This window comes from Megalobrama amblycephala, linkage group LG7 (assembly GCF_018812025.1).
Source record: "Megalobrama amblycephala isolate DHTTF-2021 linkage group LG7, ASM1881202v1, whole genome shotgun sequence".
Lineage (NCBI taxonomy): Eukaryota > Metazoa > Chordata > Actinopteri > Cypriniformes > Xenocyprididae > Megalobrama > Megalobrama amblycephala.
Genome location: NC_063050.1, coordinates 49,734,768 through 49,757,199, shown reverse-complemented (window position 1 = coordinate 49,757,199; position 22,432 = coordinate 49,734,768). Strand labels below are relative to the sequence as shown.

At 34.9% G+C, this 22,432-nt stretch overlaps 1 protein-coding gene across 1 annotated transcript in view; it reads left to right on the top strand.

The window, feature by feature from the left end:
• si:ch73-383l1.1 (receptor tyrosine-protein kinase erbB-4) overlaps positions 1–22,432 on the top strand; it is a 234,340-nt gene that overhangs the window by 145,703 nt on the left and 66,205 nt on the right. The window contains exons 3-6 of the mRNA XM_048197981.1: positions 2,848–3,034; positions 17,715–17,849; positions 19,887–19,952; positions 21,811–21,929. Coding sequence (XP_048053938.1) covers positions 2,848–3,034; positions 17,715–17,849; positions 19,887–19,952; positions 21,811–21,929 — 507 coding nt within the window. The remainder of the gene's footprint in view (positions 1–2,847; positions 3,035–17,714; positions 17,850–19,886; positions 19,953–21,810; positions 21,930–22,432) is intronic.

Sequence of the window (22,432 nt, the reverse complement as noted above, 5' to 3'; positions counted from 1 at the left end):
TAATAGGCTACTTGTTTTTCCAGGATTCTCTGATGGATAGAAAGTTCAAAAGAACAGCATTTATTTGAAATGTAAACCTTGCTAAATAAAATTTCATAATTTATAAAAAAATTAAAAAAAACTTACTGACCCCAAATTTTTGAGTGGTAGTGTATTTTGATGCAGTTCTTGTTATTGAATATTTTACTTAATTTTGTTACATATTTTTTTATATATATTTCATCTGCTTGACCGGTTGAAGTTATTGTCAATAGATCAATCAGGAAGTGAAGTTTTTTTTTTTTTTTTTTTTTTACAAAATTAACTTTATTTATTTAGATTTTCATAATGCATTTGATAGTCTTTGTGAATGTTTTTTATTCCTATCAAAATTTCTGTCTAATAATATTTGTAAATTTGTTGTGTTGGTGTGGGTTGTCTTTAGTGACACTGGTGGATGTTACCGAACATGCGTTTGAACTTATTAGCAAATGTGCAAAGCCAACATGGTGCAAATAGTATAAAAGAGAAAGCATTGGTGCAAAACATCTGGCACGTTTTTTCCCCCTTGCACTAAAAAGTAGGGTTATTCTTTTTTTTTTTTTTTTTTTTGCTGTAATGTGGTGCTTTGAGTTATTTGTTCTTCATAAGTCAGCTTGTATGAAAGGTATAATCAAGCTAATTACTGATTGCAGACTTCATCCTTTGTTCACTGCCTCTCGTGTCATGTGAGGACAATGGGAATCCTAGTTCCTGCCCACACTAGGAGATATGCATGATTTAAGACTACTTGATCTACTAACAACTACTTGAAACACAGATGGCTTGAATTGAACGGACACCTCCATAATAATTATCCTAAAACTTAATTGATTTATAAAGACATTAACACAAAAACAGAAAATACTACAGTATTATCATAGTAGAGTGATTGCATCCAATGGAAATTACCATTATGTATGTCCAAAAGCTGCTTCTACTAGGATACCATGGCATAGAAATAGAAAGAAGGTATTTTGAAGAATGTTGGTAACCATACAGTTTCAGTTCCCATTGTCCTCCATTTTATGGACAGAAAATACAATGGAAGTCAATGGGAACTGAAACATTCTTCAGAATGTTTATTTTACATTCCACTGAAGAAAGAAAGTCATACGAGTTTGGAACGACATGAGGGTGAGTAAATAATGGCAGAATTTGCATTTTTGGATGGACTATTGCTTTAATGGTAAATGTTTAGCAGGCATTTTATTAAATGACTGACCAATCAGAATCTAGCATTTAAAGGGGTGATGAACTGCGTTGTTTTATAATGTTATTATAATGTTTACATCAAAAATTGTCATAATTTAGAAATAAAAGGCATTTTTCCTACCCTGATTTTATCCCTCTGATTTGAATGCTCAGTTTTAAGGGGCGTGTCTGCTGTGAGACTTCAGTGTAAATGCCCACTGCTGTGATTGGCTGACATCTTTGCCTATGAAATAGCCAAGTATTACTCTCTCGAAAACTTTTAGCACATTTTTACTATTACAGCTCAAGGTTAACTAATCATGGAAAGTATTGATCATAGCATTGCATTTATATCTATGTCATTATATTTAGATTGTGGCATTAAAGGTTGCAGTGATGAACATATGTAGTCGATCACAGACATGTTGTTGAGCGCATGAAAGCAGTGATCTCGTCATTCCAACTTAATTTCTGCACACTATCAAATGCTTTCATCAACACTAACAGTGCAAACGTGATGTAACTAAGAGATTTGTTGAATAAAACAGGAGTTTTGGTGCGAGTCCAGAACTGATAAACTCACACTGTTTGATTGACAGCTCCAGCGAATTGTAACGTTTTCTATGTATAATTTAGTCACCATTTAAATAACAGATTATTTTTATCCTACTAAGAGAAACAACATTAAGTTGACCATTTAGTCACTGGTTTGATTTACTGACACACAGACAAAGATCATCTAACTGCACATGAATTATTAATATCAGATCAGGCATTAGAATGAACACAGTTACTGACATGTTGTTGCATTACTGTCGAGTCCATATCGTAAAAGTCTGTTTGCAAAGCCTGCGACGAAATGCGATTGATTTACCAAAGAATCCACAGTGAAATGTACCGAATACAAATAAATAAAGCTCAACTGAGACATTCACATTGTTGAAAATAAATAAGCATATTCCTAGCATTAGGATCCTTTGAAAGGTAATGTTATTTTAGTTTTCAGTTCTGAAACTTACAGGATATTCTTATAGTACGAAAAGTTGATTTCTCAATTCATGACCTCTTTAAGACTGCAGTATAATAATGATCTCTAGCAGTGGTCTTCCAGGGCACGTGACTGTCAGGTGTCAGCTGTCACCATGTGCATAGTCAGCTCTTCAGATGGATTTCTCTGACGACAGCAGCAGTATGTGTGTGTCCGATCAGTACAGCTATATCACATTCACTTCTTCTGCATGAAATAGACCTGTCCTCTGTGCCTGCTAATGATACGCAGTATGAAACTGTGATTGGATGTCAACATGATTGATGTGGGTGTGGAGAGGGAGGGTCCAGCGCTCTCTTGGGCCATTATCTCTTCAAATTATATGAAGGCTGCCTCGTTAGTCGTCCTTTTGGTGATGCTCAATTGCCGTGATGACCGAGGACATCGAGTCTTTGTGGAACCGAAAGTAGAGGACAAATCTCTGCCTAAAGAGATATAAAATGATGTTCCGTGAGACAGATATGAATAAATTCAGAGATCTCTGCAAGCACACTTTTAGCTACATTTCACAAAATTGACTAATTAAATTCCATGTATTTTGCTTAAATCGTGACTGACAGAAAATATTTGTATGTGTATCTCCACAGTCTATCCGTGAGGTGACGGGTTATGTTTTGGTGGCTCTGAACCAATTCGACTTTCTTCCTCTGGAGAACCTGCGGATCATCCGAGGCACTAAACTGTATGAAGGACGCTACGCCCTGTCCATCTTTCTCAACTATAGACGAGATGGACACTTCGGCCTTAGACAACTCGGCCTCAAGAACCTGACAGGTACAGTATATCTGTCTGTCTATGGGCCTATCTCTCTCTCTCTCTCTCTCTCTCTCTCTCTCTCTCTCTCTATATATATATATATATATATATATATATATATATATATATATATATATATATATATATATATATATATATATATATATATATATATATATATATATATATATATATATATATATACACACAAACTCGATTCCATAAAAGTTGGGACACTGTACAAATTGTGAATAAAAAAAGGAATGCAATAATTTACAAATCTCATAAACTTATATTTTATTCACAATAGAATATAGATAACATATCAGATGTTGAAAGTGAGACATTTTAAAATGTCATGCCAAATATTGACTCATTTTGGATTTCATGAGAGCTACACATTCCAAAAAAGTTGGGACAGGTAGCAATAAGAGGCCGGAAAAGTTAAATGTACATATAAGGAACAGCTGGAGGACCAATTTGCAACTTATTAGGTCAATTGGCAACATGATTGGGTATAAAAAGAGCCTCTCAGAGTGGCAGTGTCTCTCAGAAGTCAAGATGGGCAGAGGATCACAAATTCCCCCAATGCTGCAGCGAAAAATAGTGGAGCAATATCAGAAAGGAGTTTCTCAGAGAAAAATTGCAAAGAGTTTGAAGTTATCATCATCTACAGTGCATAATATCATCCAAAGATTCAGAGAATCTGGAACAATCTCTGTGCGTAAGGGTCAAGGCCGGAAAACCATACTGGATGCCCGTGATCTTCGGGCCCTTAGATGGCACTGCATCACATACAGGAATGCTACTGTAATGGAAATCACAACATGGACTCAGGAATACTTCCAGAAAACATTGTCAGTGAACACAATCCACCGTTGCTGGCTAAAACTCTATAGGTCAAAAAAGATCCATATCTAAACATGATCCAGAAGCGCAGGCGTTTTCTCTGGGCCAAGGCTCATTGAAAAATGGACTGTGGCAAAGTGGAAAATTGTTCTGTGGTCAGATGAATCAAAATTGGAAGTTATTTTTTGGAAAACTGGGATGCCATGTCATCCGGACTAAAGAGGACAAGGACAACCCAAGTTGTTATCAGCGCTCAGTTCAGAAGCCTGCATCTCTGATGGTATGGGGTTGCATGAGTGCGTGTGGCATGGGCAGCTTACACATCTGGAAAGGCACCATCAATGCTGAAAGGTATATCCAAGTTCTAGAACAACATATGCTCCCATCCAGACGTCGTCTCTTTCAGGGAAGACCTTGCATTTTCCAACATGACAATGCCAGACCACATACTGCATCAATTACAACATCATGGCTGCGTAGAAGAAGGATCCGGGTACTGAAATGGCCAGCCTGCAGTCCAGATCTTTCACCCATAGAAAACATTTGGCGCATCATAAAGAGGAAGATGCGACAAAGAAGACCTAAGACAGTTGAGCAACTAGAAGCCTGTATTAGACAAGAATGGGACAACATTCCTATTCCTAAACTTGAGCAACTTGTCTCCTCAGTCCACCAGACATTTGCAGACTGTTATATAAAGAAGAGGGGATGCCACACAGTGGTAAACATGGCCTTGTCCCAACTTTTTTGAGATGTATTGATGCCATGAAATTTAAAATCAACTTATTTTTCCCTTAAAATGATACATTTTCTCAGTTTAAACATTTGATATGTCATCTATGTTGTATTCTGAATAAAATATTGAAATTTGAAACTTCCACATCATTGCATTCTGTTTTTATTCACAATTTGTACAGTTTCCCAACTTTTTTGGAATCGGGTTTGTATATATATATATATATATATATATATATATATATATATATATATATATATATATATATATATATATATATATATATATATATATATATATCATATTCATACAGGTTTGTAAAAACTTGAGGCTGAGTAAATGATGACAGATTTTTCTTTTTTGGGTGAACTATCCCTTTAAGCACTGTTCCACGGGTGCATGAAACCATGATTACACAAATTTTTCTCTAGTAGAAAGACAACTTTGTTGCTTCTAGTCTCCCCTCTTTACTGAATGATGGCAATTTAATCACACAAGCTGTAATTGTCTCTGGAATTAAATCTACATTAATTACCAAATAAGGTTGTTTGTCATATTTTAGAGTGGAACTTCAAGCTTTTCTTGAGAGTCATCAGAAACATTATGTAGAAGAGGCTATACATAACCTTTTGACTCCTTCACAAAGGACATGCTTGATTCGATGCTTAAGCTGCCTAATAGCTGCTGTGTGTCAGAATGTTGCTGTAGGCAAAATTATTTTTTAACTTCCTCCCCTACACACACACACACACACACACACACACACACACACACACACACACACACACACACACACACACACACACACACACACACACACACACACACACACACACACACACACACACACACACACACACACACACACACACACACACACACACACACACACACACACACACACACACACACACACACACACACACAGAGTACTTCTAAGTATGTGTTCCCATGCCCACGGCCCTTTTGTTGACCCGGGGGTTAAGGAGGAGAGAAATAAAGAGAGACAGCCATCAGTATGCCCACCAGAAATGACAACTGCCCAGCTATAATGCATTTTTTTAGAGACTCTATACATTTGAGGTGTAGTTGCTTTGTTAAGCTGGATGTATTATTTGGCTGAGAGTCATTTTTATGATCTGCCAACAATGACATCAACTTATTAGTAACATTAACAAACATTAAATATAATGTATATTCAGATGCAACTTTGATTCTCAGAAAGTATTACCAGATTTACCATCATTGCAGAGTATTTCTTGATCTTAATTACGACTGAATGAGAAAAGAAAAAGTAGTATGGATAGGTCTGTAATTCCTAGTGTAATGCTTATAGTTGTAACTTTACCTTCTAATATAAATTTGCTTAGAATTATTCCATTACTCCAGTCCCGCAGTGTTCCAGGTAAAGAGATGAAAGCATGCATCATCCTTCTTGAGAAACAGCAGCACACTGGTGCTTAATGGATGCTTTGATATAAAGTAAGGTTGTTGTCATCATCTCATGTTCTTACTCTCCTGTACTGATGGCAAGTAGCTTTCATATATGTGGTCACTTCAGCACAAATATAACTGTTTACTTCACTCTATCAAAATAAATCATGCAAATCATAAGGGGGTCCTTTTATGGAAAATTCACTTTTACATGGTGTTTGCATATAAATGTGCATTAGCAGTGTACACAACCACCCTATAATGGTAAAAACTCCTTTTTTTTTTTTTAAATCCCCATAAAACCTCAATAGTCTCATAGGACAAGTAAAGTTTTGGCCATCATTCGGACATGGTCCGCTAAAACAGGCTTGTACTAATAGTGGATAAAAGCAAGATAACAACATAAGTTATAACCGTAATCAAACTAAACCTGTTCTATCTCCATGCAGCATATATTCTCTGGCTCTGTAGGCATCATTGTCTGACTCCGGTTTGAACACATAAGGCTGAACACCGCAAGTTTCTGACATTTTCAGTGCATGAGATTGTCCTGTTTTCTTGTTGCATGAGCTCTTGAAGCTCCGCCCTCTTTTAGGGGCCCGGGAGCAGCAGCTTATTTGCATTTAAAGGGACACACACAAAAACAGTGTGTTTTTGTTCACCCCCCAAAAGTGGCCATTTTAACATGCTATAAAAAATGATCTGTGGGGTATTTTGAGCTAAAACTTCCCATACACACTCTGGGACACCAGAGACTTATATTATATCTTGTAAAAGGGGGCATAATAGGTCCCATATATATAGGGGGTGGACTGAAATTGTTTGTATGTCATAAGAAAGAGACGTCAGAGAAACAGAGCACAGCTTTGTAGGAAACCGATTTCCTGGATGACTGGTCAGCTCTACAGTGTTTTCAAGATCAGTGGTCGCTATTCAGAAATATTTGACCGTGGAATGAAGTCAAGTATTAAGTATTCCAGAGGTCTGTGTAATAATTTATGACATTTACCCAAGAAAACAATGAAGAAGAGGAAGTATTCCATTCCTCCATGCCAGTATTTGCAGACTGTCTGGTGAATTGACAGCTCTGACCACACACTGCTCTCATGCCAGCGGGTCTCAGTATGTACCATGAAAAGCAATTAGGCCAGAACTGTTAATGCATACAGATTAGAGCCCATATCAGATCATCTGATCCAGCCTGAATAATGGTGATAAAATCCTCATTTCTGAGAACAGCAGAATGTAGATGGTTATGGCCTTTTTTCTTGCATTTCATAATTAAAGAATATCACAAGCTGGATTCAAAATATATGTAGTCTGAGGTTCAATACCTATAGTATCCATGACTGATTATCGTGAAATGATTAGCTGACCGAGAGAGAGTACAATTTGTATGTTTACCAAAGCTAAAATCTTGACATTTAGGAAGCACACATATCCACAGGCTTTAGTTTTGTGCTCTTCTGTGTTGTTGTTGTTGTCTATGTGAAAGCATGCCAAGCAGCTGAGCGCAGTCTAAAGAGAACATGTAATTTCTCTCTCCATCTGCTGGCTATGTGTAAACCCAAATGTTTGGTAAACAGCAGCGGCATTAGATCAGTCCTCATCACATTAAATGATCGCTTTGCATTTCTCAAATCAGGACCTCCTCATGCATCAGGATGTATAAAAGAGGAATGCATTGAAATGCATTTAGGATTTATACGATTTCCATTACAGCTCTTTTAACGTACAAAAACACTCCAATATAGTATAAATCCCTTAATTTGCCCCTATTTTGATATTTTAAAGATTCCTAATTTAGTTTCAGAGTCTCCTACAATAGGTTTACATGCATCTAAGGACAAAAACACTTTAATTTTCTCAAAATATTGCAGCTTCAGCTCTATTATCACAGTCTGAAATGGTTCTGAGAGTCTACTTTGCTCTGATTGGTCAGACGGACCAGTCTGTTGTGATTGGTTGACCACTTACAGCGTGTGTCTAAAACCAAATGTCCATTACAATATATGAATTTCAGCTCCGGAGGCTTCCTCAGCACTCGTACACACAGATAGGAACAGTAACGATGGCATTGTTTTTTTCCGTATTAAATCGAGCCCGAGTCCTCATCTCTAGAAGTGCATTCCAAGTGTGCTTGGTCTCACATGCAGCACAGAAAACAGCATCTTCTCAACCAACCAAACTCTAGTCTCAACTACAGTGTTTGACGTTAGAGGTTGTTCACTCATCTATATGCATGTTCACATATGTTTGATTAAATGTAATCTCTTAGTGTAAATCCCCACACACACCTTTACCCATCAGTGAAGTTCATGTTTTCAGGTTTCATCCTTCCACCAGGTAATGCTGCTCATATACCCCTCAGGTCAAGGTGGAGGTCACTCTAGTCCTCTTTACCCTGAAGTCATTTTAGTGTTTTTGTCTGGATTGTGTTGTCATTGTGTATTTGCAGTGCTACATAATGATTGCTTTTGAGCGAAAATATTCGTTATATAAATACAAACTTTTCCACACATCTAGCATGTGAACAAAGGGGAAGATTTAATCAATTCCATGTTTATTTAATTATTATTATTATTATTATTGTTGTTGTTGTTGTTGTTGTTGTTGTTGTTGTTGTTGTTGTTGTTGTTGTTGTTGTTGTTGTTGTTGTTGTTGTTGTTGTTGTTGTTGTTGTTGTTGTTGTTGTTGTTGTTGTTGTTGTTGTTGTTGTTGTTGTTGTTGTTGTTGTTGTTGTTGTTGTTGTTGTTGTTGTTGTTGTTGTTGTTGTTGTTGTTGTTGTTGTTGTTGTTGTTGTTGTTGTTGTTGTTGTTGTTGTTGTTGTTGTTGTTGTTGTTGTTGTTGTTGTTGTTGTTGTTGTTGTTGTTGTTGTTGTTGTTGTTGTTGTTGTTGTTGTTGTTGTTGTTGTTGTTGTTGTTGTTGTTGTTGTTGTTGTTGTTGTTGTTGTTGTTGTTGTTGTTGTTGTTGTTGTTGTTGTTGTTGTTGTTGTTGTTGTTGTTGTTGTTGTTGTTGTTGTTGTTGTTGTTGTTGTTGTTGTTGTTGTTGTTGTTGTTGTTGTTGTTGTTGTTGTTGTTGTTGTTGTTGTTGTTGTTGTTGTTGTTGTTGTTGTTGTTGTTGTTGTTGTTGTTGTTGTTGTTGTTGTTGTTGTTGTTGTTGTTGTTGTTGTTGTTGTTGTTGTTGTTGTTGTTGTTGTTGTTGTTGTTGTTGTTGTTTGCATTATCATTTTTGATGCACATGATGCTTAACATGCATCTGAATTAACAATGAAGTAAAAAATGGTTAATTACACAAAAATTAAGCAAATAAAAATGCATTTTATTTTATTTTTATGTTATTTAAATCTATTTAAGTTAAACTTATTTTGTCCTATCAACATGCATGGTTATTTTAAATAGAAAAGTCTGCTTTTAAAATTAAAATATAAGACAATTAAAAAATTATTTTTTGTTTTAAATGATTATTATTTTTAATTATATTAATTCAATAATTTAAAAAAAAAAGGCAAAAAAAAAAAGACTTCTGAAATTGTGCAGATTTTATTTAGCTGTCACTCTCTACTCGTACATTGCATGGCAGTTAAAATCAACACTATCTATTTTTTATTTATTTTTACCTAAATGACCATGCAATCGCAATTGCCCAAGGCAATGCTGACATATCTGTCTGTTATCACAGAGAACAGATTTTAATATTGTTTTAGGGGCATAACACCTGATAGGCTCTTGTTTGGATTTATCTTTGGATTTATTAAATACTGCATTCTCTCTTCATCATCGTGTTCGTATCTGATCGTTTACACAGCGTGTGTGACTGTTAGCAGATCAATGGCACAAGACCAAATTCTATATGGATGTCATACAGCTTGACTATTTCTAAAAACATAGTACGTGAAATATTAGAAACATCTTGCTTTCAAGGCCCTTCAGACTGTGTTTGGGCACCTACATGAACTTTAAAAATCTGATCTGAATTTTGAAATTTGCAAGTCAGCCAAGGCTAGCCCGGTAACATCTTGCCGGTTTGCCATGTAACGTCTTGACATGTACAGGAGGTTGGCAGGGGTTTGCAGTAAATATTCAATATTTTAATATACTCTCTGTCTATGAAGTTCCTGGCAGCTCCTGAATCAATAGGAACGTGATGTGCTGCTGTTAGAAATTTGGACATTGACAGTTATTTGGCACTAGGGAACATTTCACTACAAATGTCTTTGGAGGGATAGAGCTATGGGGAGCCGGACTAGAATTATGACAGTAATACCCAGTCAGATATTGGTTAAATCATCTAATGTAATGCAAAAAAGGTTGATATTTATAGATTCCATTTTTGTCACTGATGTTAAAGATGACATTGTTTTTGATATTTCTCTTTGATTGGTATGTGACCTCTCAATGCATTTTTAATGGAATATTGCAGTATTTATTATAAATGATTTATCCGTGCACATCATTTATTTATTTTTTTTAAATTCATATGCCCTCATAATCTTTAATCAAAATAACTTCCCCTCCTTCTTGCAGCGTCTTCTCTTCTCTCAATATAGCTATTGTTGCATATACAATTTTAAAGGAATTTTGGCTCCATTATACTTTACATGTCATTATAATTGTACAATATGAGTTATCATGCCTTATATCACACAATATTATATAATGTTATGATAAAAAACAGACCGAGCTATTCTGGGAATTTAGAACTTGTGTGTGAAAAGGCTAAAATGAAGTGAAGAGAGCAGAGCTAATACCATCTCACCGGTCTGTTGCTCAGAAGGCAGAGAGAGGAACATCTATTAATAATGGATCCAGTATCATCATTATGCAGCAAAATGTTTAAACTACACAGAATCTCACAGCTTCAAACACAGCTTTACTTTTTAAAAACATTCTCCCATGAAACTGAGCTAATGTCAGCGAATCTTGAAGCAGATAACCAGAGAGAGTTTGAGGGAGGGGTCATTTAATTACTTAAAAAAAAAAAAATACTTTCTAAATAATTATAAAATAAATATAAAAAGCATATATTCAGTATGTTTTAAGCACATAGCAGCCTCAATGGAAAAGTGTAATAAAAAAAAAAATTCCATAATGTGCCACGATGTGACGTGTATAATGTGGATGTTTCTAATGTATCAGCCTATTTTGCATTCACAATTTTTTGATAGTGGAAAAAAAAAAAATATATATGTTGCCAAATCAGCAGTTTGAAAGGGTGGATCAAGAAAATCAAGAATGTTCTCTATATCTGATTTGTATTGCCTACACTGCAAAAGTACTAGAAAATAAAAATAATGTATTTAATTAGGTTTATGCTTAAAACAGGTAAAAGAAACTGCAAATGGAATAAAATACACTTATCTTATGCAGTTTAATTTCTCATTTGAATTTATCCTGTTTTAAAGATGTCTAGTTATTTTTTAATATTCTGAGCACATTACCTAGACTCTAGTCAAATCTGTGCCACCACAGTTTCATAATGATCTGAAATTATTTTAAAACTTCTTATAATAACATAAAAGATCTCTAACGTTGTTTTGCGCAATTTTGGGCAAAGGATCTGTCAAACGAACTAAAATTGATTTTGCCTTTTTATTTTACATCATGTGACTTTTTTAATTAATAAATATTTTGATATTTCTTTTAATGTTTTCATTTCTTTATGGAAGCTGATTTCCGCCACAGAATAAAACTAATTTAAAAGATAATTGCAACTTTCGCTATTCTGACTTTTATTCTCACAATTTTGAGTTTATATCTCACAATTCTGTTTTTTTACTCACAATTGTGAATTTTTTCTAGCAATTCTGACTTTTTTCTCGCAATTGTGAGTTTACATCTCACATTGCTGAATTTTATAACACACAATTGCAACTTTATAGCACGCAATTCTGAGAAAAAATATATTTTTTTGTTTTTTATTCATTGGCGGAAACAAACTTCCACACTGTAAAAAAATCCCAGTAAAATTTACGGTAAAAAACTGGCAGCTGTGGTTGCCAGAACTTTACCGTAAAAAATACAGTAGCAACGTAAAAAAAAAAAATCTGTTAAATTTACGGTAAAATAACGTATTTCATTAACTGATATAATGTTAATTTACCAACCTAATGAAGTAATAATATCTGTTTTGTACCTTTATAATACACTGACAGTCACCAAACACAGTGGTGATAAGAGTCACATGATGAATCAAAGCTCATCACAAGCAGATTTTCCACAAGCTGATGAGGACAACACTAACATATAGAAGGTGCACACAGTGTCATTCACACACACACTAAACACCATCATGGTAACACACATGACATTTTAAAAATGCAATAAACATTAATTTAACAACATTAGATGTAACATAAAACCCTAATGTACATAACTGATTAGGAAAAAAATGAGAAAAACTAAGAAGAAACAGAGTTATTTCAACGAAAATATATCAAATGTGAAGTGTCACGCAGGGAATTGTGGGAATGTCAATTTACGTTTTTTCACTGTAAATTTTACAATGAATTGTTATTTTCAAAATTACATTAAATGTACCGTTAGATCTATTACAGTTATTCACCGTATATAGTACGGAAACTTTCTGTAAACCAATTGACAGTTTTTCACCGCAGCATTTTTACAGTCTTTTACTGTTAAAATCACAGTCATTTTTTACAGTGCATATTTCTTTAGGCTAGAGCAGTTAATGCACATTCTAAAGCAAACAGACATGTATAAGTTGACTGGTATAAGTTGGTTAAATAATTAGGATTTTATTTTTAAAAAATTGCATTATATTAATCAAACTGAATTTCTTTAAGTGTGTTGAAGGTTTTCGATGAATGCCCATTCTTGATTGATTGCCTGGTTTCTTTTCTTCATATCTGCACTGGTGACCTGTCCTTTAGGTTTTCCAGTCTCGTTTGCATTTTACTGATTACAGTCTGCCTTTTGGAGACGATTTGTCCATGTAAAAATGGACACAGACAGAATGAAATGAGAACTGTTTCTCAAACAATAGTGGTTCTGACACCATTTTAATTTGGCTTTAATATTAATTTCCCCTTCTTGTATGCAAAATAATTGCATTGTGTGTCAGATATAAAAATAAAAAATAAAAAGTAAATAAATAAATAACAATTGATATGAGGTGAATTTTTTTTATCACATAAAAAGGTATCTTATAATAGAAAATAAGAGTTCTCCAATTTGTACTGAGTTAATGAACAATATTTTCTTGCTTGTCTTCTGTCTTATAAAAACATTAATTGGTTATGGCACATCTGCACATTAATTTAAACGTGAATGCAATTGAATTCATACTGCTACTTTAATTTCTGATTTTGTTTGTTTCCATCAAAACATTTATATTATATTATATTATATTATATTATATTATATTATATTATATTATATTATATTATATTATATTATATTATATTATATTATATTATATTATATTATATTATATTATATTATATTATACTCTGCTGTATTCTTGTTAATGGTTATTGTTAATTAGTATTATAAAGTTCATAGTTTATAATTACAACAAAGTTAATAAGCATTTTGTTTGTGTTCAGAGATTTTCAGGCTTATATATTTATTTTTAAATATTTTTCTATGATTTTCAGTTCATTGCACTGTGCTCAGCTTTGACCCACAGTTTATTTGTGTCATTGAATTGATTGAGTTTTGTTTACAGATGGAGGCAGACAGTTAGCGTTAACAGGCGAGCCATAATGTCGCTCAATTTGTCCGGCTGATAAGGACCACAGTATGTGTGAAGAGTGCTTGCCCTTCAGTTGACTTCATTATATACAGCATGCGTGTGTGTGTGTGTGTATATATGTATATTATATATATATATATATATATATATATATATATATATATATATATATATATATATATATATATATATATATATATATATATATATATATTTTTTTTTTGTTTCTTATTCTTACTCGCTCAAATTGCATTCTCATTTAAATATATATTTATTACAACTGTTGTTGAATGGATTCTGTCCACCTTCTTTGCAAAGGAATTGTGTGCAGATGAATTCATCAAAGAGATGTTAATGATGTGAAGTGCTTCACATGCAGTCTGGGTTTCCAGCTGTGAATGTCAAAAGTGACTCTTTAAAAATGTATTCATATGGTCTGTTGTTCAACCTTTCCCCCTGCACACTTCACTTCCATCATCACGGAAGTGCTGAAAGAAAATTTTAAATATTTCACTTTCACTCAAAGGAAGTGAATTTGTCATGTTTAAATACTCTTGATCACTCCTGGGTTCATTTTGAATGCAGGGATGAGGGCTCTGAGACCTGGAGATCTCACAGTGCTGGTCAGTGAGGTTTTTTGAGATATTGAATAATACACTGTCAAAATGTGCATAAATTTGACCGTTAGCTTGTCACTGGGTCAGTATCCTCCACTTTAGGGCCTTATACCCCTAAAACATGCATAATAATTTGCTATTCCTATACCTAAAATACATATTTTGCAGTCACTGTAAAAAAAAAAAAAAAAAAAAATGGTAATGGTAATGGTCATAAACACAATGGCTGTCCTTCACACAACTTAACATCTAGCACAGTTTTGTCATTGGTAGGATATAAATTATTTCAATACAAGCATTTCAGTCAAATATAATTTATGTAATAACCTTTAACCGGCCGGGGAAAAACTCAACCCGCGGCAACAGTTTAAAAGCATCCCAATTCCGCTGGAAAACTACGGACTTGGCAACCCTACAATTGTCAAACGTGAGCCGAGCCGCGTCGTGTTTCTGATCACTTTCCAGATCACTTTTGCTTCCATCATCACGAAAATTGGCAATTGTATGTGTTTAAAGGCTTGCCATTTTGAACATTCAAGTGATTTTAGACAATTCGAGCACAAATACAGGCAAAATTAAAGCTGCAAGCAGCGATGAAAGGGCCCTCGCACCCGGGCTCACCGCCACCCGTTGGCCTTAGGAAAACAGAGAACAGTGGTCGACATGCATGTAAGCGAATGAATACAGGAGAATTATGCCATTAAGTCATTTCGAATTGCCACACTTCCTGCTGCCAACAGGTGGCGCTTTGACCATAACCAAATATTGTGATATAGATGTGTTCAGACCCGGACTGTTATCAAACACGTGAAGTTTGGAGCAGATCGGACATCATATGCCTGGGTTACAACAACTTCCTGTTTCATGGCGTTAATCACATACATTAGCACTTAGCCAAGTGTTGCATGATTTAACGTGTTTCTAGTATGTTTGGTACTTTGTGGCATATTGAAATGTGATTCTGGGAGGGAATTACAGTGTAAAGCATGCCATTTCCTGTTGCCAGCAGGTGGCGCTATGACTAACTGAATATTGGCATATAGATATGTTCAGGCCAGGACTCTTATCACACATGTGAAGTTTGGAGCAGATCAGACATAGTATGCCTGAGTTACAACGGCTTCCTTTTTCATGGCGGAACAGCAGACTTTGTTATGCCACCACGGACACGCCCTTCAACGAAAACTCTAGATCTTCGCAATTTAACGTCACAAAGGCCTTTAGATTAGACTGACCAAAAATGACATTGATCTGATTAAATCTCTAGGAGGAGTTAATCACAGTGTAAAACATGTCATTTCCTGTTGCCCCCAGGTGGCGCTATGACTGTAACTGAATATTGTCATATAGATGTCTTCAGGTCAGGACTCTAATAAAACATGTGAAGTTTGGGGCAGATCAGACATTGTATGCCCGAGTTACAACAACTTCCTGTTTCATGGCGAAACATCGAACTTTGCCAGGCCGCCACGAACACGCCCTTCAGCGAAAACTCTAGATCTTCGCAATTTAACGTCTCAAAGGCCTTTAGATTACACTGACCAAAAATGATGTTGATCTGATTAAAGCTCTAGGAGGAGTTCGTTAAAGTACAACATGTGGAAATGGCAAAAACTGCCAAAATTTTGTAGAGAAAATTCAAAATATCTCACTTCCTGTTGGGTTTACAAACTTTTCACCCAGGGCTTTTTTGTAGGTATTGGGCTGTTACATCTGTCTACCGAATTTCATAACTGTACGTGAAACGTAGCACGAAGGGCGCTTAATTGAAATTTTGTAGGTGGCGCTATCGAGCCATTTTGCCACACCTAATTCTGAAACCCATATCAGATGTAAATTTTCACCACTTCTGACGCGTGTGCAAAGTTTCATGAGTTTTTGAGAACGTTTAGGCCCTCAAAAATGTGATTCATTTTGGAGAAGAAGAAAATTTTGGCTGAGCAATTCCAATAGGGTCCTCACACCATCGGTGCTCGGGCCCTAACAACTTAATTCAGTGCTCGCGAGCTGTTTTTTGTAGGATGCAGAGAGCCGAGTTGCATCTCAGATGATGCACGAGCCCCGAAGCGAGATCACTTTCGGTTCTTCTGGCGCTTGAACAGACAAATACATACAACATAAAGTCATAATACATGATATCTTCGCAAGTATCATCGAAAACATTTGTTTATGTCTCAAGTGAACATAAACAGTTGAGAAAGCTGAACAGACATGTGCTTTGTCTCTTCTGCCCATTCAAGCTTTCTCAAGCTTGTTTATTCACAAACTTTAGCTTCTAGTTAATTCCTGTGATCAAAGCTGAATTTGCAGCATCATTACTCCAGTCTTCAGTGTCACATGATCCTTCAGAAATCATTCTAATATGCTGATTTGCTGCCACTTATAGTCATAAAATACATAATGCATGCATATACATTCACAAATGTTTACAAATAACATTCTGTGTATTTATTGAAAGAATCGGCTAATTTTATACTAGTGCTCATGTCCATTTTAATACGTTTGATCCATTCTCTGTGGGCTCAGCAACTGAAAACACAAAACAGTGGGCACTAGATGGTATTTACTAAAGATGGAAGTAAGATCTAATCAGTTCAGCATATGAACCCTGTGCAGATCTGAGGTGTTCTAACAGAACTGTCCAGCCATGTAACATATAAAGTTACGTTAGTTGATTATGAAGCGGCAGCCAGTGTCTGAATAATAATATTGCTTCATTAACTTCCTATTTGTTTCCCTTCAAGAGCAAATGAAACAGTACTAACCCATTTTAAAAATCTAGCCATAGTCTCATTCATCAGAAGGTTGTTGGAGGCTATGAACTAGTTCTACGTCATATGTTTGGGATGTCTTTGAGTATGAACAGAAATTTTTAAAGCAGGCTTTTAGAAATGTCTGATTTCTCAGTAACTCATTAAAGCGCTTGGTTTCTGAGCTAGTAATAATATTTGTTACAGGGTAACAGGAGGGCAGGGATTTCGAAAGGGATGTGGCGGATATACTACCTCCACATAAAGCATATGTTCCCAATCTCTACAGACACATTGATATGCTCATAATCATGCTTGATCTTGTATAAGCTCCTTAACTTGGGAATTGGGGTGATTTCATTCTTAAATCCTGTTCTAAAAAAAAAAAGAGATTATTTTCATTATACTTCTTTTATAAATCATATAAACTGGTTTCGGGGTTATATCCTTAGGATGACCTTAGAATGAACTGTACGTCTTTGATATGCACATAAAGTGTTTATTTAACATTATTTATGCTGTGAAATAGGCTTAGTGGCTCAAATGAATGAACACGATTCCTAATTCACCTGCTTTTTAAATTTTCACTATTGTAGAAATCCTGAATGGAGGCGTGTATGTGGATCAGAACAAGTTCTTGTGCCATGCTGACACCATCCACTGGCAAGACATCATCAAGAACCCACGTTCTGAGCTTCTGGTTGTGCCTTCAAACAACAGTGGCAACACATGTGAGTGTTTGGATGAGTTTAATTGGGCTATGATAATTGATGTTGACTTTGAAATTGTTGTGTGTTCAAAAATTGCATTTACATGCTAAATGTCAAGCTGTAGCAAGCAAGAAGGTAGTTTTACAGCTATACTGTAATATTATATAAAAGCCTAAAAATGACATGCAACTTTAAATCATGTGTACAGTTATTTATTATACACTACTGCTCAAAAGTTTGGGGATGGAAAGAAAGATCAAAAATAGAGTAAAAACAGTAATATTGTGAAATATTATTACAATTTAAAATAACTGATTTTCGGTATCATTACTCCAGTCTTCAGTGTCACATGATCCTTCAGAAATCATTCGAATAGGCTGATTTACTGCTCAAGAAACATTTCTGATTATTATCAATGTTGAAAACATTTGCTTCATATTTTAGGGGGATACTTTTTTCTGGATTCTTTGTATTCTCTGGATGTATACAAAGTTCAGAAGAACAACATTTGAAATCTTTTTGTAACAATATAAATGTCTTTACTGTCACATTTGATCAATTTAATGAGACCTTGCTGGATAAAATAATTAATTTATTTAAAATCTTACTGTCCCCAGACCCTTAAATAGTAGTATATTAATCACATGTATTATATTTATTCATATTTAGTAAATATTTAGCAAATAAATGATATTTATTTATTAATTAGACATGTCTTATCTGTTAAACTTAATGTATTATAATGACTTATAAATGAAAGTTACTTTATAATGTTTTGCCAGTTTCAGCAGTAGTATACAGTAGTTTATGCAAACACTGACTATTTTACTGTCAAAATATATAAAGTAATTAATGAGTAATTTTTACGTCAATATTCTCTCTCTCTCTCTCTCTCTCTCTCTCATATATATATATATATATATATATATATATATATATATATATAATATATATATATATATATATATATATATATACACATACTGGGAAAAAAATAATGTACTGGCTCAACAAAAAACAGTTTGCATCAATTTTTTTTGAGTTATGACAACTTTGAGTAAATTTACATTCAACCAACAAGATACACGTAAACACACATTTTTAAGTTGATTACTCAAAAAAATTATGACACTCCAACTACCAGAGTTGTAGTCCTGGAACCAATCTATTTCAGTTCAAATCAACAGCTATCATAAAACATGCTCACATAACTTATTTAACATGTATATTTAATGAATAAGATATTACTCATCACTGGCATTAGCGCAGTCATTGCTTATAGAGTCAATAGTGTTTACCTTCATGTATCTACTCTTCAGCACAGTGGTAACCACAGAAACTTCAACATTACAGAAACTCTTTTAAATGTCAAACATAACAGCATTAAACACTAATACGTCTTTCCCTTCAGTAAAAACAAATAAATTAACACTTAATTTCAACATTTATTCTCCTTATCCAGTCCTTTGAAAAGCATGCAGTGAACTAGAAATACACTACCTAATTTCTGAAGTTATCAAGACAATTTCATTAAGTTACTACAACCAATTTTTTAAAAGCCAATTTACACAGAAATTTGAGTTTAAATTACAGATGATATTAAGTTAATGTAATGTTCAACATTATTATGTCAACAGAACTCCACAAAATAATGTTTGCGACTTAAAAGGTTTAATTAAATCAATAAATTAGAATTTTTAACTTGCAAACATGCATTAATTTAAGTTGTGGTAACAGGTCCCCTCAGTTACTTTTTAGAGTGGAATTGGCAAATGCAGTGTCTCAAAGAGCCTATATTCTGTTGCAAACTGTTTGCATGAAATGTTGAGGTCTTTTGCAAGCCCTAGAAAATAGCCAAATTTCAGTATAATCACTTTTAATTGAAGTGATATTGTTACTCAGGGTCCAACTCAAGCACACTCTCTTGGTAATTATAAAACAGTCAATTAAATGTAGTTGGTGACAAAACTAAGTGGGAACGTTGCATGAGACAAGTCCCACAGCACATTGAAGTAGTGTTGTTGTTGTTTAGGATTAATGTTAAGATGTATCCCACAGGCAGAAGGTGTCATCGCTCCTGTAACGGACGCTGCTGGGGCCCGCAGGAGGATCAATGCCAAAGCTGTGAGTCTTTAACACATGCTGTATCATTTCACTTGCACAACAACACATACACACAGACAAATTGCAATATATTAAGGCTTTCGGTGTGATTTGACCTTGGACTTTTTGGTAGAATACATGTTCTTTTTGTTGCTAGATATAATTAATGACATTAATACAGGCAGTTTTTCCTTATTAAGCTTAAAGGGATAGTTCACCCAAAAATGAAAATTCTGTCATTACTTACTCACCTTTATGTCGTTCCACACCTGTAAGACATTTTTGTTCATGAAATCTGAGCGATTTCTGTCCCTCCATTGACAGCTACACTACTACCAATTTGACACCTCAAAAAGTTCATAAAGAGATCGTAAAACTAATTCATTTGAATTGAGTGGTTTAGTCCAAATTTTCTTAAGAGACTTGATCGCTGTATATGATAAACAGATTGAATTTAGGCTTTTATTTAAAGGGGACCTATAATGCCCCTTTTACCAGATATAATATAAGTCTCTGGTGTCTCCAGAATGTGTCTGTGAAGTTTCAGCTCAAAACACCCCACATATCATTTATTATAGCTTGTCAAATTTGCCCCTATTTGGGTGTGAACAAAAACATGCAATTTTTGTGTGTGTCCCTTTAAATGCAAATGTGCTTTCTAGAAGAGGGAGGAGCTTTATTAGCTTTGCTCAACAACAACAAAGCTGGAGAATCTCACGCAGCCAAAATGAGGATTGTCAGTAACGGCGTTTAGCCTTACACTGAAAATAATGGCATGACTACAAACAAGACATTTCAGTGTTTTCTGTTGGAGAGAATCTCTCTCATTGACATGGTACATGGCAAAAAAGCAAAATAGGTGCATTTTAATACACCAACATACATAGCCCAATTTGGCAAATTAACACCAAAAAATGGACTTAATATTAAGGGCTAGATGTACTAACAGCTTGCTCCAGTGCAAACCCTCTTTTGGATGTTAAAAAAAAAAAAACTACTGTCAGGATTTACTAAAGACACACAGTGAAAAATTAGCACTTAAAAGGGTATGCACAGGGTTATTTTTGCAACTGACCTTATTGCATTTGTAGGAGTTTCCCTTTCAAGTGCAAAATTTATGGGAGTATTTAAATGAATCATACAAGGTGATTTACTAATGTTTACGCTAGTCAATTTACTGGTATTTGTGCCATTATTTACCGTTCAAAAAAAGCATGTCTTAAACCAGACGCTAATTTGATAGATATCTTGGTAGATTGTGTTGGTCATTATGGAAAAAATCCGGCTGCGTCTGTGTTCTTTAATTTACGCATCGTCAGTAGATCAAGCTCTGAACTTTCCATTCCCATTGGTGCTTTTTGCTTCCACTCCCATTAGCTTTTGCGCTCTCACACTAATTTGCCCTGTTTGGTAAATATGGCAGTTAAACTTCAAAATAACGTAAATTTGTAGCAGATAAATATTGGAATATCGCTGTATATCAAAGTTTGAGACACACACACACAAAAGAGTTTCAGACACTGAAACAAAATTAGTTTTGTTTGTAATGTAAAAACATTCTGAAGCACCTAGAGCGATTGCTCTTGGGAACTCGCTGATCTTCTTTGGCACTCTTGTGACACAACCTGTGGTGATGCACTCGTGAGTGGGCGGCAGACACAAAAGGAGGGACAGCAGGGGATGGCAGGTTCAGTTTTCAATACATAATTAGGTATAATTAAAGAGGATCCAGTTCCATAGTGTGTCACGGCTGATGAGGGGTTGCACAGTTTGTCTGACAAATAATAGATTTAAGGATTTTGCTGTGTCCTGGTGACTTTTGACATATTTACAGAAGAGTAAAGTTATAAAAACTTCACTTTTGTCTTTGTGGTTACAGTGACAAAGACGGTGTGTGCAGAGCAGTGTGATGGACGCTGTTTTGGTCCGTACGTCAGTAACTGCTGCCACCGTGAATGTGCAGGAGGCTGTTTCGGACCCAAAGACACGGACTGCTTTGTATGTCAGCTCTTTATTTTTACCTCATTATGCATGATTTTAACGTGTAATAAAGGTAATGATGAATGCCTGCTTGCTTTGTTTTTAAACTAATTTAAAGGTGATGTTGTAATATGTGTTGAACACATTCTCAGAACTTCCCTGACCCTAATGTTCTGCCAAAGTTCTCTCAAAGTTACATACAAACGTTCTTCCAGTAACATTAAAAGGGTAATAGGATGCTATTTTAAAAGTTCATTATTTTGTTTAATGGGTTAATAGAATAGGTTAATTTAAAAAAAAAAAAAACATTATTTTTCATATGCTGTATGTTATTGCAGTACCCCAGTCTGTCTGAAACGTGCTGATTTCTGCAAAGCCCCTCCTTCTGAAAAGCTCAGAGTGCTCTGATTGGTCAGCAGACCCAGTGTGTGAGACCTCAAACGTGTGTCGGAAATGTAATGCCCCTTACCATAATCGTGAGCTTCAGCTTTCAAGGGCTTTAAAAGGGACCTGTTATGCCC